The sequence below is a fragment of the Syngnathus floridae genome, chromosome 10 (assembly GCF_059516105.1).
Source record: "Syngnathus floridae isolate MCC-2025c chromosome 10, RoL_Sflo_1.0, whole genome shotgun sequence".
NCBI classification, from domain to species: Eukaryota; Metazoa; Chordata; class Actinopteri; order Syngnathiformes; family Syngnathidae; genus Syngnathus; species Syngnathus floridae.
Window position 1 is genome coordinate 10,037,347 of NC_142422.1, and position 13,907 is coordinate 10,051,253.

The 13,907-nt window shown below is 37.3% G+C and overlaps 1 protein-coding gene across 1 annotated transcript; it reads left to right on the plus strand.

The window, feature by feature from the left end:
• The first annotated feature begins 4,097 nt into the window (after positions 1-4,097).
• On the plus strand, positions 4,098-11,823 carry LOC148392308 (DEP domain-containing protein 1B-like). The gene is made up of 11 exons (XM_088388149.1): positions 4,098-4,291; positions 5,112-5,377; positions 5,926-6,067; positions 6,538-6,665; positions 6,745-6,875; positions 6,959-7,006; positions 7,797-7,937; positions 8,023-8,189; positions 8,681-8,857; positions 9,109-9,291; positions 9,388-11,823. The coding sequence occupies exons 1-11, from the start codon at positions 4,244-4,246 to the stop codon at positions 9,541-9,543; spliced, it is 1,587 nt and encodes a 528-aa protein (XP_088244275.1). The 5' UTR covers positions 4,098-4,243; the 3' UTR covers positions 9,544-11,823.
• Positions 11,824-13,907: the final 2,084 nt, after the last annotated feature.

A 13,907-nucleotide genomic window follows, 5' to 3' on the forward strand; every position in this document is an offset into this window, starting at 1 on the left:
TTTAGATTTCTTGTGGTTCCGCTGACACTCTGAGGGCAGGTTATTTATTTTGGCTTGCTTCCATGTCCGAGAAAACTGTGTTTCAACTCAGCATGTGTCTAGAGTCAGAGAGCAAGGTCAAAAGCTTAAAGGACCAGTGAAGAGACCCAGCTGACTATGACGGCAGGAACCCATTTTGGTGCACTCACTGGCCACAATGTTAGGTGCACCTGCACGACATTTAATCAGGGCCAATACAAGAACTACAAACACCACTGCAAATGAAGGAAATTTGAACGTTTTTACGAGTGCATTCGAGCGTATATGCCAGTCAAAACATTTTTACTCCACAATGGCCTCTCTAGTCCTCCGTAATTTGTTCTAATCCTGTATGATCCAAAAGTCTATTTATTTTTCTTTAAAATGTTGCTATATTGGTTGTTAATATGGATTTGTAGAACAAATGCATTGCTGATTATTCAATTATTAATTTAAAATAAAATTTTTGCCAATTTCTTTTTTCAATACATTGCTTGAATCTTGTTTGAAGGAGCCTGCTGACCCAATTAAGTGCACCAAATAATGTTTTAGCCACCAATCTTCTAAATCATGCAATAAATCATATTTTAACTAATAAATACTTTTTACTCTTAAGGAGTGTATCTTCTTGGTACAATGACAATCAAGTTACATTATGACTTGAAATACAAATCTAATTGTATGATACTACTATGGAGCATTTATACAGTATGTCACCCTTCAGAGTGAATAGATTCGGAATTGCATGTGTGTGTGGGTGTGTGCTTGTGTGTGTCCGTTGGAGTGTGCCTGTTGCATTACAATGACTGCTGAAATGCTCATATACTTGTGGAAGTTTTCACTGCCAAATTTGGAATTGTTTGTACAGATTAAAGAGAATGAAGCAAAATGTGATTAAAATTGAGTCATCAAGTATAATCTGTTGCACTGCAACACTGCAAAGGGGATACTGCTGTCTTGGCCAATGGACAACCAGATAGGGAAGTGCAGCAGTCCATGACACCCTTTTACCCGCAGGGGTCCATTCAGAATAAGAGTGACAACGAAGATGAGGTCATCAAAATAGGCCTTGGCATGATGTGGTTGAGTGCAATGCCCAGCTGGGGGAGGATTGCCGATTTAGTGAGCAGTGAAGCCTGACAACTCCACTACAGGCAGTGCATAATTCCATGCACATAGAGCAAAAGGACATGAGTTGGAAAAAGGGTGTTGGAAAAAAATATATGGTTCCACCATAAATAATGAAACACAAATGACATTCCATACCTTCTGGCGTACTTTGCAAGGCCATTTTGCTTTTCTTATTACACTCCATTGGTTTTGTTTCTCATTGAATTTTAATCTAAAAAAAACAAAGCCCCTCTTCAAAAGCAAGTCAACAAGAAATAACTAAATGAGCACTCCTTAAGGATTAAAGACTACTTTCTTTAAAGGACTTTGGCTAGCTCTGCTTTAAAAAAAACAACTGCTATATTTATTTTACGTCAATTTTCCCATGGCTAAGTAATTGTGTTTTATATATAACATCGAAACAAACTCTAAATACTAACTGTCTGACAAGACCCAAATAAGAATAGACTACAATTATATTTGTAGGTTAAGTGTATTTTATAAGTGTACGTGGTGTCGTGAGACATAAGACTTGCAAGAAGGCAGCATGGGTTCAGCTCCAACTCAGTGATGGTAATGGTTGTCTTTCACTACATGTAACTGGTTACCAGTCCAGGGTGTCATCTGACTTTAATTACCCGTTATGCATGTTTTTCAAATGTGGACGCAGTACCAAGAGAAGATCCCACACAGGCACTGGGAGAAAATGCAAACTCCAAACAGGAAGGCCAGAGCCCCAATTTTATGCCATGACCTCTGAACTGTGAGGTGCAGTCGGCTATTATGCTGCCATTCCAGTGTATTCTTTTTAATTGGTTATTTGTCACAAAAAGGTATGGGTATATTTTTTTTCACATAACTTAATATTTTTTAAAACAGTTTTAGGTTATGGATTAATAATGTAGTGCAGAGCATGCATGCAATATGTACATTAATGAGACACTGAAATGTGAATGTTTTATGTTTTCAAAGATTTCTTTTGAAACCTACCCAAATGTAATTCCTATAGCAGTAAGTTTTTCAGCTCAGTTGTAGAACAATGTAATTTAATTTCAGTCACAATGCTGCCATCTAGTGGGTGCCTCTTCACAATAAAAAAAAATAGCTGTAATGCATGTAAGTTTCAAAATTGTGAATCGTGGACAGTGCTGGTGACTCATGATTCATCCATCCGTCCATCCGTCCGTCCATCCATCTATCCATCGATCCATCCATCTGCCTGCCCGTCCGTCTGTCCAACCTCTTATCAGTTTTTGATAAACTAATACCTCTAGTATCTAAATACCTCTATAATGCTTTCTATCTCTCTCGCTGTTTCTGTCTCTTTCTCTGTCTTTCTCTTTGGCCCTTCTTTCAAACACAACATAAATAAAATGATGTGCATGGGTTAAAAATGATAAGGAAGAAGCAAATATTATGAAATATATTACTTATATAGAGCATTTTACAACAGATGCGGCTGTAACAAACCACTTTACAAATAGGATAACAATGATACAACAACGAAGACAGTGAAAAGTCAATTTAAATACAAATGAATGACAATAACATGTATACAGTAGACACCAGGAAGCAATAGAACAATATGTCAATCTAATGTTAGGAAGTCTGTGATTCTATGTACCTATAGCTCTACAGTGGTGCTGATGAAAAATGATGTCCCCTTCATCGATTATAGCTTTCCCATCCTTGCACTATATTTCGCAGCACAACATAAAAACTGGTGTATGTCTAGAAGAAAAATTGTTAACCTATGTTTAAAATCCTTTGAGAGTGTCTACTTCAACAGCAGAGGTCACCTTTTCTCTCAACAATGTGTTGTATGGGTCATAAAGTGATGAAAAGAAACACTGATATCAAGGGCAGCTCAAATGAGTGCATTCTTCAAAAACCCCTTGAACAGTGTTATGTCAAGGTTTCTTTTATATACTGTTTAACATAACGTACACAAAACAAAACATAGAAATGCACCTTAGCCAGAATTTGACAAAAGCGACCTCCCTGGTGTCTGTTGACTAAATTGTGTGCCAGAATCTAATGAAAAGCATTAGGTTTTGAAAAAAATCCCAAAATAGAAACATGTTCCCCCCCACCCCACCCCCAATCAGTAGCTTGAACAAACCTGATTGAATCTGATCACAGGACCATCACAACCAAAGCTCCAACCATGGATGGAGCATGTACACACACAATTCAAACTTGTGCAGAACAAAATGGTGAGTGTGTTTTTCTGCAAAGGTGAAATCTGACCAGATGTTGCACTTCACCTCCAGCCCACATGCAGTCACTATCCAAGACAAGACTGCGGGAAGTACTCACTAGTAGAGATTGGATGTTTGTGCCTGTGAATTGAGTGGAAATATTTAGATGTCAGCATGTTGCACCAAAGGAAGTTAACATCTGGTTTTGTTTTCCAGTTCTGTACTGTAAGGGATAGGGTACTGTTGTGTTTGAAAACAAAACAATCACATGCTTCTGGTTTTGGTCAGGCATACATAAAATATAAGAAGCAGAACAATGTTTCATTGAACTGAAATAATACCAATGACCATTGTGTCACCTCCTCTTTTTGGAAACAGCAAATTCATATACACTGCTCAAAAAAATCAAAGGAACACTACCAACAAGAAGTACTGGGCAGGCTAACGAGTTAGCGGAAAGATGCTAATTCGCGATCGTGCTAACGCGAAAACGGACTTGTAAAGGAATGTAAACGAAAATTTGGAGCAATAGGACATTGTCCTAATCGTTAGACACACGATTCCTCAATTTAGACGTTTTATTTTGATTCTTAAATGTTTTTTTATCTTTGGAAAAAAAAAATCCGCGATGTAGTGAAGCCGCGATAAACGAACCGCGAAGTAGCGAGGGATCACTGTACTTCTGTTCGTTTGTCGTCACGGTAACATCGACAGCGCTTCTGTTGGTCACATGCTCTTGTACACATCCAATCACGTTCTTCATTTTGTGTGACGTAAGAGATTCAAAGTTGGCAACTTGGCAACAACGTTTCTGTCCTCGTCCGGACTTCGGAGTCTTATCAGTCATGTTAATCGTCTAAAAGTAATTTATTCTAATGTTTTTGGACTCATAAAGTTTATATCTGTTTCGTGGGATGGAGGGAAGAGTTATCGGGCCAGGGCCGTACAGGGCGACGAAGCTGGTGAGTAATGTTATGAAAGCCAAAGAAGATAGTGTGTTTAAGTGTTATTAACTTTCGAGTCCGATGTAATTGTTTTAAATGTGGATATTAAACAACGAAGTAATGCACTCCCTATTTAAATGTAATTCATAGGTTGGTTGGTTTATTTTGGCTTTTTACATTGTCACCATACAATTTCATTTCATGCACTGCTAACACGACTTGCTAATATGGGAAACGGGATGAAGCACTTCTGCTTATGAGGGATTTAGATCGCCTCACGCAATAATATACACTCAACATTACATGGAAAATAATTGGGTAACGAAATTATTGTAATGTGTTTACTTGCATTAGTAATCAAAGGACCTATTATTTCTGTTTATAGCCAATTTAAAGAGTTTGGAATGCACTGGTTTGCCAAAACTAAATTAATCTGAAACCAACTTAAACGTTGTTAGATACAATTTTGCCACTATTTTCTTCTCAAGTTGAGGCACGTTTGCATCAAGTTGCATAAATAAGGGAAAGGCTGCAAAATGTGTTGATTTCTCCAAATGTCTTCTGAAAGGCATTTGTCACCCCATACAGTGTACATCACTCTGTAGTATTTATTGTTGTAACCCTGCTTCCTTACATTTATGTGGCTGTTAGATTTTTTTCCCAATCAGATTTTAACAGAGTGACATCCCAGTCTTGGTCCACCTTTGCAGATCTAGCTTCAACTTTCCTGCGCTGGCTGTCCTTAAAGTTTATTGGTGTCGTTATGGTCATTGTTTGACTTATTTGTATTTTTAAAATAGAGAAATTCCTCATTTGTGTGGTACTTCCTGTTTTACAGTGGAATGAAACTATTCAACTCTTCCGTGGAGGCATGCCGTTAAGAAGACACTGGATACATTTCCGCTACTATGATTGCACTTTCTCAGGATCCGAGGCTGTGGATTATCTCCATCAGCTTCTCCGGCACAACTGCAACTTTGGGCCAGAGGTGACTCGCTACCAGACTTTACAGCTGCTCAGGAAGTTCCTCAAGGCCCATGTCATCGAAGATATTAAGGGACGCCATGGTACTGAGGATTTTGAAGATAATGGTCATTTGTACAGGTAAATATATATGTATATCTCTCACGACTAAGGCAATGTGCGAGGATGGACTGGTTACTGAAGTAGAGAGACAGTGGTTGGCTTCTTAAGGACCCTGAATTAGCCTTAAGCAAGGCATCGAGTCATGGGTGCAACGTCTGTGCATAGCTCCATTACAATTTTGTGTGCATATTGCATCAAAAAAAGTTCAATTATTTCTAAGCTCACTGGTATGACGAAAATTCATACAAAGTGGAAAGAAAATAGTCTCCTTTCTTTCAAATGTTTGACTTTTTCCCTTATCTTTTTCTTACAATATTTATTCAAACTTTTGCTAGTGATGCCCTAGCTACAGTGTGAATATCGTAATTTTATTGTCAATCATGGACCATTATGATCATTAGACGGAAAAAATGTGTCATTGTTTGGTGAAGTGTATAAATTATTTCTCGATCACGTGCATTGAGGCTGTTCAATTGATGGAAACTTTGTGATGGATGATTAAACTACACAATTTTTTGTGCGTGATACCACGTCACTGAGCTCACTGATGTCTCCCTTTGATTTAGATTCCCCGCTTTATCTCCCCTTAAGTCTTTGCCATCGAGATCTTTGTCTCGAAACAGAACTGACTTGCCAAGACTCATCCGCTGGGACGACTATGAGGAATTACCACAGCAGGAGAACGCGGCCCCTGTGAAGTCCATTATGGTGAGACAGTAACAGTTGTGCACACTCAATTAAAGTTATTTCTGGATGTGTATGGGACATCATAGGTCAAAGATCAATATACAGTGGTGTAAAAACAAGATTTTTCCCTCCTCTCGAATTCTTTATTTTGTAGTTTCCACACTTCAGATCTTCAAGCGGAAATATCAAAGATAACTCAACTAAACATAAAATAATGTTTTAAATTGTTATTAAATTATTATTATTTTTTTATAATGTTATGTCATATTTGTTATCTATAGCATTTTGTTCCAGCTGTGGTTGTGTCCCATAAATAAATAAAAAATAATTAAATATGGGATTTATTTATTCCTTCATTTATTCATGGAACACTTCATTTACTCATTTTTTTTGCAGAGCAATGTTGAATAATCTGTATTAACTACATTAAGTGAATGTAGCAATATGTTTGAACTTGAAAAAAGTGTTTACATATTTGTCCTGCTTGACAGACTTCTGATTTTTGGAACAAAAGGCACAGCGTAGCTATCGGTGATGTGCATGAATGCAAACTCATTCGCAGAAAAGATATTACTCCGAAGCAAGTGGACAACACCTGGAAATCAATGACGGCTTCACAGTATGTACAAATCTCTCCAATGTAGGTGTTCCGTGCTGTTATATTTCTTGATGTAGTCTAAATATTATTCAACTTCCAGTTTGCAGCGAGTGCTGGGTTTAACGACGTTGGATGGTGTATTAAATCCAGCACACGTGAAAGGCAAATATATAGTTCACAACGTCTTCAACATCAATAAGTCGGGCATAGTTGTGTTGGAGAACAATGATGGTAATGGCACAATACTTACCGATACTTACACATAGTCTGTTTCTGGTAAAATATTTAACTGCTATCTTATTTTCTCTTCGCAGACGACATGCCCTACTGGGTGGTGTCAGCAATGAAATGTTTGGCCAACTGTAAGTATTCTCGTATGCGATGTTTTACTGTTAAAAAAAAAAAAAAGTAGGTTACTAAATTGACAACTCAAGTACATTTGTGTGAGTGATGTATAGGAAATCGACTATTATGAGACAGACATTTCTGCATTTTACTTTCCTGCGCTGAGAGACTGAGACCCTTCAATTTCACAACATTTACGCACCAATGCAAAATGTGACGTCCCTGAAAGCATGGTTGAATGAGTTTGGTGTGGACGAACCTGATTGATAACGATTACTTGTGTACTCAAACATCTGTCTGTACCGCAGTCCCAATCCTTACCAAAATTGAATGTTTCTCCACAGCCCATGTACCCTTCCTTCACAACAGAGCCTCTCAAACGTTTACACCATGTCCAAGAAGAGTTGGCTTAAGTGTTCATTAAAAATATACACTCTACCTTCTGCTTTCTTTCTATTCACCTACGACTCCCTCGACTAATCCCAAATCACACTCTGTGACCTTCATGACCTCCCAGATACAAGATTACGGAACTCATGACCACTCTGCTCAACGCAACTGCCGCCTTGAAACAATATTCAGTTACTATTTCACATACCACCAGAGAGAACCCTGCCTACCATCAGTATACCACAATTTGAAAATTAGTGCTCTGTTTTTTTGTTATCCTGCCACTTCTGGCCTATTGGTTTATAATGTCAACAGTTGATGTTTTTAATCCTACCCAGTGCTTTTATATACTATATTTTACACCAGTCAATTCAGTGTGTTGAGAATTTAAAAAATGATTGTCTTTTTCTGTCACAGGGCCGAATGGCAATGATGCCAAACAACCAGTTTACCCAGGATTTGAGAGGGATGTCCTGAAAACAGTAGCCGACTACTATCAGCGACTCAAAGAACCACTATTGACTTTCCATCTTTATGAAGTGTTTGTCAACATTCTCAGTGAGCTTTTTAAATCCTGAGTTGTTTTTGTGTGTACCTCCACAACTGAAAACTTAGATACATTTTATCTTTCTTACCTGCCCAGGTCTGCTAAAGGAGCAACACATGGCCACCGAGGCTCTTCAACTCAGCACTCTTTTGCTTCCGCCACCCAATCGACGGCATCTTCAGCTATTGCTGAGACTCATGGCACGGGTATCCCAGAACCCTCATCTGCCACTACTCAATGACACTATTGCCACCCGCACACTGGTATGGATTTGTTAGCTGTTATTTATTTCATGTGTTTGACTAATCAATGTATATATGCGTAATCAATTATTATTATGTGTGTATAATAGAGATGCACCAAGATTGAAACCGAAAATTTGAATGGTGAAACACTGAAATTATAATTCTTGGTTCGTGACACGAAGCAATTGCGTAATATCCCTAGATGCAGCCTTCAGGAAATGACGCCAACAAGGGACGATCATCTCATTTCTGCAAACATTTTTGCCGCCCCGCTCATCTGACAATCGTCTTGTTTCATCAGTGTTATTTCTGTTAGGAACTTCAGCTACTTGTTGGACCTTGACTGCAATCATCTGTCACATTTCCTTTCACTTTCCAGCTGACTGGCTATCAGTTGCTGGCTCAATTTGATTTATTTTAATGATGTTACATTTGATGTTGAGATCCCTCATAGATGTAATGCAAGCACTAGTGCAGCTAATTCATTTCCTGTGCTCGCCCCTGCCTAGATGGTACAAATGTTCTCGCAATGCGTTTTGGGCTCCCCGGATGAGATGGACTTGGATGAGCTGCTTGCCTCCAAATTGGTTACTTTCATGATGGAGCACCACGACACCATCTTCCAAGTCCCTGACAAGCTGCGCCGCCAAGTTGAGGAGCATCTTTCCCACTTCCGAAGAGTTCAGGTCTGCTTTCACACTGAGACACCGTGAGACTGTTTTGGTAACGTGATTACTCAAACCCGAACAAAATATGTCTTCTTTTAGTGTTTGCACATACCCATGATCATGGTGTTATTTTAATTAAGGGGATAAATATATGATTTTGCATACAAGATTTGAGCATCAAAGGCAAACATTTGCCTTTGTTCATAAGCGCGTAAGTTCATAACATACACAGGCATGATTTCTATCCGCTTTTGTTTTTTTCCCACCAGATCAAATATGCAGGTTCTGATACAGACTTCAGCACATCTCCAGCATTTTATAAACAGATTGCCAGGGTGGATTCAGATCAGCCAAAGTTGATTGGTACCCAGACTCCCCTGCAGGAATTACTGGAAGGCCTGATCTCTGACAAAGATCTTCCCGCCAAGGACAAAAAGAGAAGACTAAAACAGGTATGTCTTCATGTGAATGAAAATCATCAAATATGCCAGTTTAGATCACGCGACATCCTTCTACGTATTTAACTAATACACCTGCTTTCATTTCAGTTCCAAAAGTCTTATCCCGAAATCTATCGCAATCGATTCCCCGCAGAGGAAAGTAGAGCTGTTGAGAAAAACTCTCGCTTCAAACCTCCCCTCATGTTTTTCAATCTCAAGAAACCATCAAACCCTTTTCAGAGGAGCTGGAGTTTTAGGGCATAAACTGTTAATCTTCAATAATGGAACACACAGTCCTCCCTACTCACGTCATCACTACAAACTCCCATCTATACCGCAAACACAACTGATTAGCAAACAAACTTAACATAAACGACCACCACTGGCCCTGGTTTTGTTAAGCATGATGTGAAGTGTATGTCACATTCTTGACACCACAAAATGCTTGTTAAACAAAAGTTAGTTTCATAAACCTTCAAAGAAAGGTTGACAAAAGTTTGAAAAAAAGTTACATTTTCCAAAAACAATTTGTTCATTATGTTGTGTCAATTGAATTCATTATGAGCCAGTCGGATCAACAAATCGGCAAGTGCTGGTGCAAAAGATTCAAATACTTTGTGCTAGCTTGAGGAGCAGCTACTAGGTGTAGAGGGGCAAAACTGCCCAAGGAGGAATCGATTTGACCTTCAAACTTTTTTTTCTTTTTGCTTGTACTTGAAATATAGTTCGGTTGTAATAACTAAACAGAATACAGTTTAACTGTAGTGGTTTAGAGAGGATCCAAATTAAACAAAATAAAGACTGATGAAACTACTAACCACCCTGAAAATAGCAAATAATAGTGACAAAATATTATACGTTTACAATTTAATAGCACTAAAAGAACCACTGCTGTTTGTTCACTGAATTCAAATAGTTGAGTACCTGTTAAGATGAACTGTAATGTAAATTAAAATTGTACTCAAATGAGTTATAAGCATTTCAAAAATATCAGTATTACTGGATCTAAACACCATTGAATGTCAAAATCAAAATGTTAAATTACAGTTACATTCAGTTAGCAAACTATACTGTACGAATTTGTTTCACTGACATTGGCTGATATAATTTTGTCTGTTTAATTTGTATTGCAAACTTATTTTTTTAGCTGCTAGCGTTTGCTGTGAAAGTATGTTTCAGATGATAAATGTTAGTAGAAATAATGACATTCATACATTCCAGAAATTACAGTTGAATATCACAAATGTTCACCCTTTCCCCTAAAACAAACTTAAAATCTTATTTAATGCGCACTCTCAATTGTGTTTTTCTTTTTTTATACACATACATAAATACATACGGGACATACTGTGCAGACTTTCTTGATTGGTACATACATATTTCAATGTTTCTGTAAAGTATTTTTAACACTGCTGTGTAGTTAGTCATGGTCACTTAAAGTTTGAAGAGATGTTTTATTTTTATAAATGCTATTATTCTTGGTTAATACCCTCAAATCATTGAAATAATACTGGAAACAACTGTTATACTTGAACTTTGGCTTTGCTGGAAAGTGAAACATTCAATGTGTATTTGATGTAGATTCATTCTACAAATCTTACATGTTATTAGTTCTCTGATATCCCAAATTTGAGATTGGGGGCATTATTTTCCGCTGTATGATCAGAGCATGATTACGACCAGATTTCTTTAAAAATAAAATAAATTGCACTGCAAGATCAAAACAAATACAGTTGTAATGTCTCTCGCTGTGTATGTGTACCGTGTTTAGATTGTATGTACAATAATTCAATTATATCAAGAATATGTTTTTGAACATAACATATTTTGTAGGGATTTCATCCAAATGGTATAAGACTGTAGAGGTCAGCCTTTTATATATGAACTCCTCAAGATCCAGAAAGATAAGTTGTGATATTTGGCACCAAAATGTCAACCGCAGACCCTTTTAACTGTCAGTTGTACAAGGGGCGATAAAAATGACAGAATGTCACATTTTATAGACGTCTACCAGTACCTAGAGTTTGAAAAAAAAGGAAGAAAGCATACTTAGTACATTCCAATACAATATCTAATGTCTATCTAACAATGTATAAAAAGAAACGATTCAGTATGTAAAATTCAGATATGTGTTTACAATATGTAGGATAACGAAATGATAGCTTACACAATGAAGTGTTTCAGTGTAATTAAGAATAATAGTTTCTGAATTCTGAGAAAATCCGAGGAGCCGCAACCCTGTTCATGTAATGCTGCGGGATATGCAAATGCGGAAGCAAATAGCCCATTGCATGATGGAAAGAAAATGCTGGATGTTAATCATGCACTGCAGCAACAATATAACCATAAAAGTAAACAATTTTACTTAATTTTTAAACAGAAAGTCAATGTAGGCCAACTTTTTGAAACTATTTTTTTTATTTTACTCACTCATGCACAAGTCAATACCCTGTGGCATTATGGGAATTTTTTTTCATTTGCGGTCTTTAGCTCCAAGTAAGTTGAATCCTCAAAATTTTTCAATAAAAATCTTTTTTCCTTTTATATTTTAAGATAATTTACATTTTCAAATTGATTGGTGTTCCGAGCTGAATGTATGTGTAGTTTTCATATCCTTCTAGCACCCTGTAAAATGTTGAGTTTCTTGAGCTGCATTCAGTCAAGACATGTAGCATTGATTGTCAGAGCAAGTTTTATTTTTGTTTTGTTTTTGGGGAAAAAAGGCAATTGCGTCATTCATCTATTGAGGCGACTGAGGCGGTTGCTATTTGCTTATTACACAGGGTGTTATGTGTTCGAGTGAGGCTCTGTCGACTAAATTGAACTCTACTGCAGTAAGGGTCCACGCTGTTTCTTTATAATAATAGGCTTCTGAGAATAGACTTGCAGCTGTGTCTTTTGAAAGGTTTGCGCTTCCCATGTATTGCACAATCCCATTGACCTTAAAGCAAATCAAAAGAGAAAAAGATTTCCTCTGTGTGCTATTTCGTACTGACATACAGAAGTGGATTATTACTATATCAGACGCATTTTGAAAGAAACAGTACATGATGTGAAGAAAGCTAAGCAGTTAACTTTTCTTGTTTCAAACATTGTTACATGTTCTGTTGTCATTCATGAGTTGAATGTTACAAAGCAATTCCCGATAAGATTGCTGCATGGGGTGCTTATTTCCGTAGGTCTTTGAGTCACTAAAAATGATTGACAGAAAACAATATTTCAAGAAATTTGTGAATGTTGGCTTTTTGTAGGGACAAAAAAAAAAAAAAACAGAGTTCCCTGCATGTCAATTCCTAGAGGAAAATGAATACACTGATTTAGGGTGGAAGGGGAGATATTGAAAAAGTTTAGCGATGCAGCCCCTGAACTGCAAAGTGATGTAAGCAGCACCGTGCGGTTCATTGGCTTTAACAACCATTAGTTGTTCGAACTGCTTCATCCTCCAAGGGTTGCGGACGTGCTCGAGCCTATCCCAGCGGTCCATGTACAGTAAGTAGGGTATATTGGTGAACAAACGTCACATACCTCTCTTTCACTTTCCAAAAGTACAGAGCCAGATTGTCCTTGCTTGCAATCCTAGCAAGTATCATTGGGTGTTTGCAAACTACATTTTAGTTTGAAGTGAAACATAGCTATGAATGGTCAACTGTCACTAAAAAAGATAACAAAAAAGGATGCCCAAGCCATTGTTTTATAATATTTTTGAAAATTATCTGAAGCTGCTATGGGCAATGTTTATGTTGTTGAGCCAAAACTGCACGATTTCAGAAGAGGTCTTCAAATGTGTTTTCTGCTAACATTTGATTGCCCCTTTTTATAGTTTCTATATCAGATGATGTGCATATATTTCATTTCTTTTTGAATGGTTATTGTGAGTATGTAAATATGTCTACCAGCACCCGTTCAGTGCAAAACAATGCGGCTTTCCCATGCAAAGCATTTGCAATTGTTCTTCACTTTACTCTTTCAATTCAGTTCCAATATTTTGTTCTCCTATAAATGTGATGATCTGTCAAAGTTGTGTATCCAGGTGAAAACACCCAAACGATCAAATGTTGAGCTCGTGTTGAAATAATCTTGTGATCGCACCCAAATATTTTGAGTCTATTTTTCCAATGCATTTGGAGGGGAGTTTAAACACTATCCCTTTTTAATTTCTGTGGCCAATGTCTGTGTCGTATACTTCTCGAATAACAATCAACCACTTGCCATAGACACAGAGCCTACTATGATTGTGTTTTTTTTTTAACTACAATTTATTAAAGAACACTTTTCCTTCCAGAAATGTTCACAATCTTAAATCAAATAGGCCTTGCACAATAATTGTTGAAATCAGGTCAAGTCCTTATATTACAATGTCCGCAAATGCCTTCCACTTGTCTGTGATCAAGAAAACAGACTGTTGATGGGACCCCACTGATGGGAACCTTCTTTGTTATTTTTCTTCAACTCATTGTGGGAGCAAAGGAAGTCTAAATCATCAGTTCATGCTTTCACTGGGAATGAAGACAAAGCTCCTTTTAAGGCAATGAAGTTAAATGGAATGAGCATAAAAAATTTAAAAATTCACAGTGTACACAAGAGATTTTTAAACATAAAAACCACAGAATAAAACTGCAATAATAAAA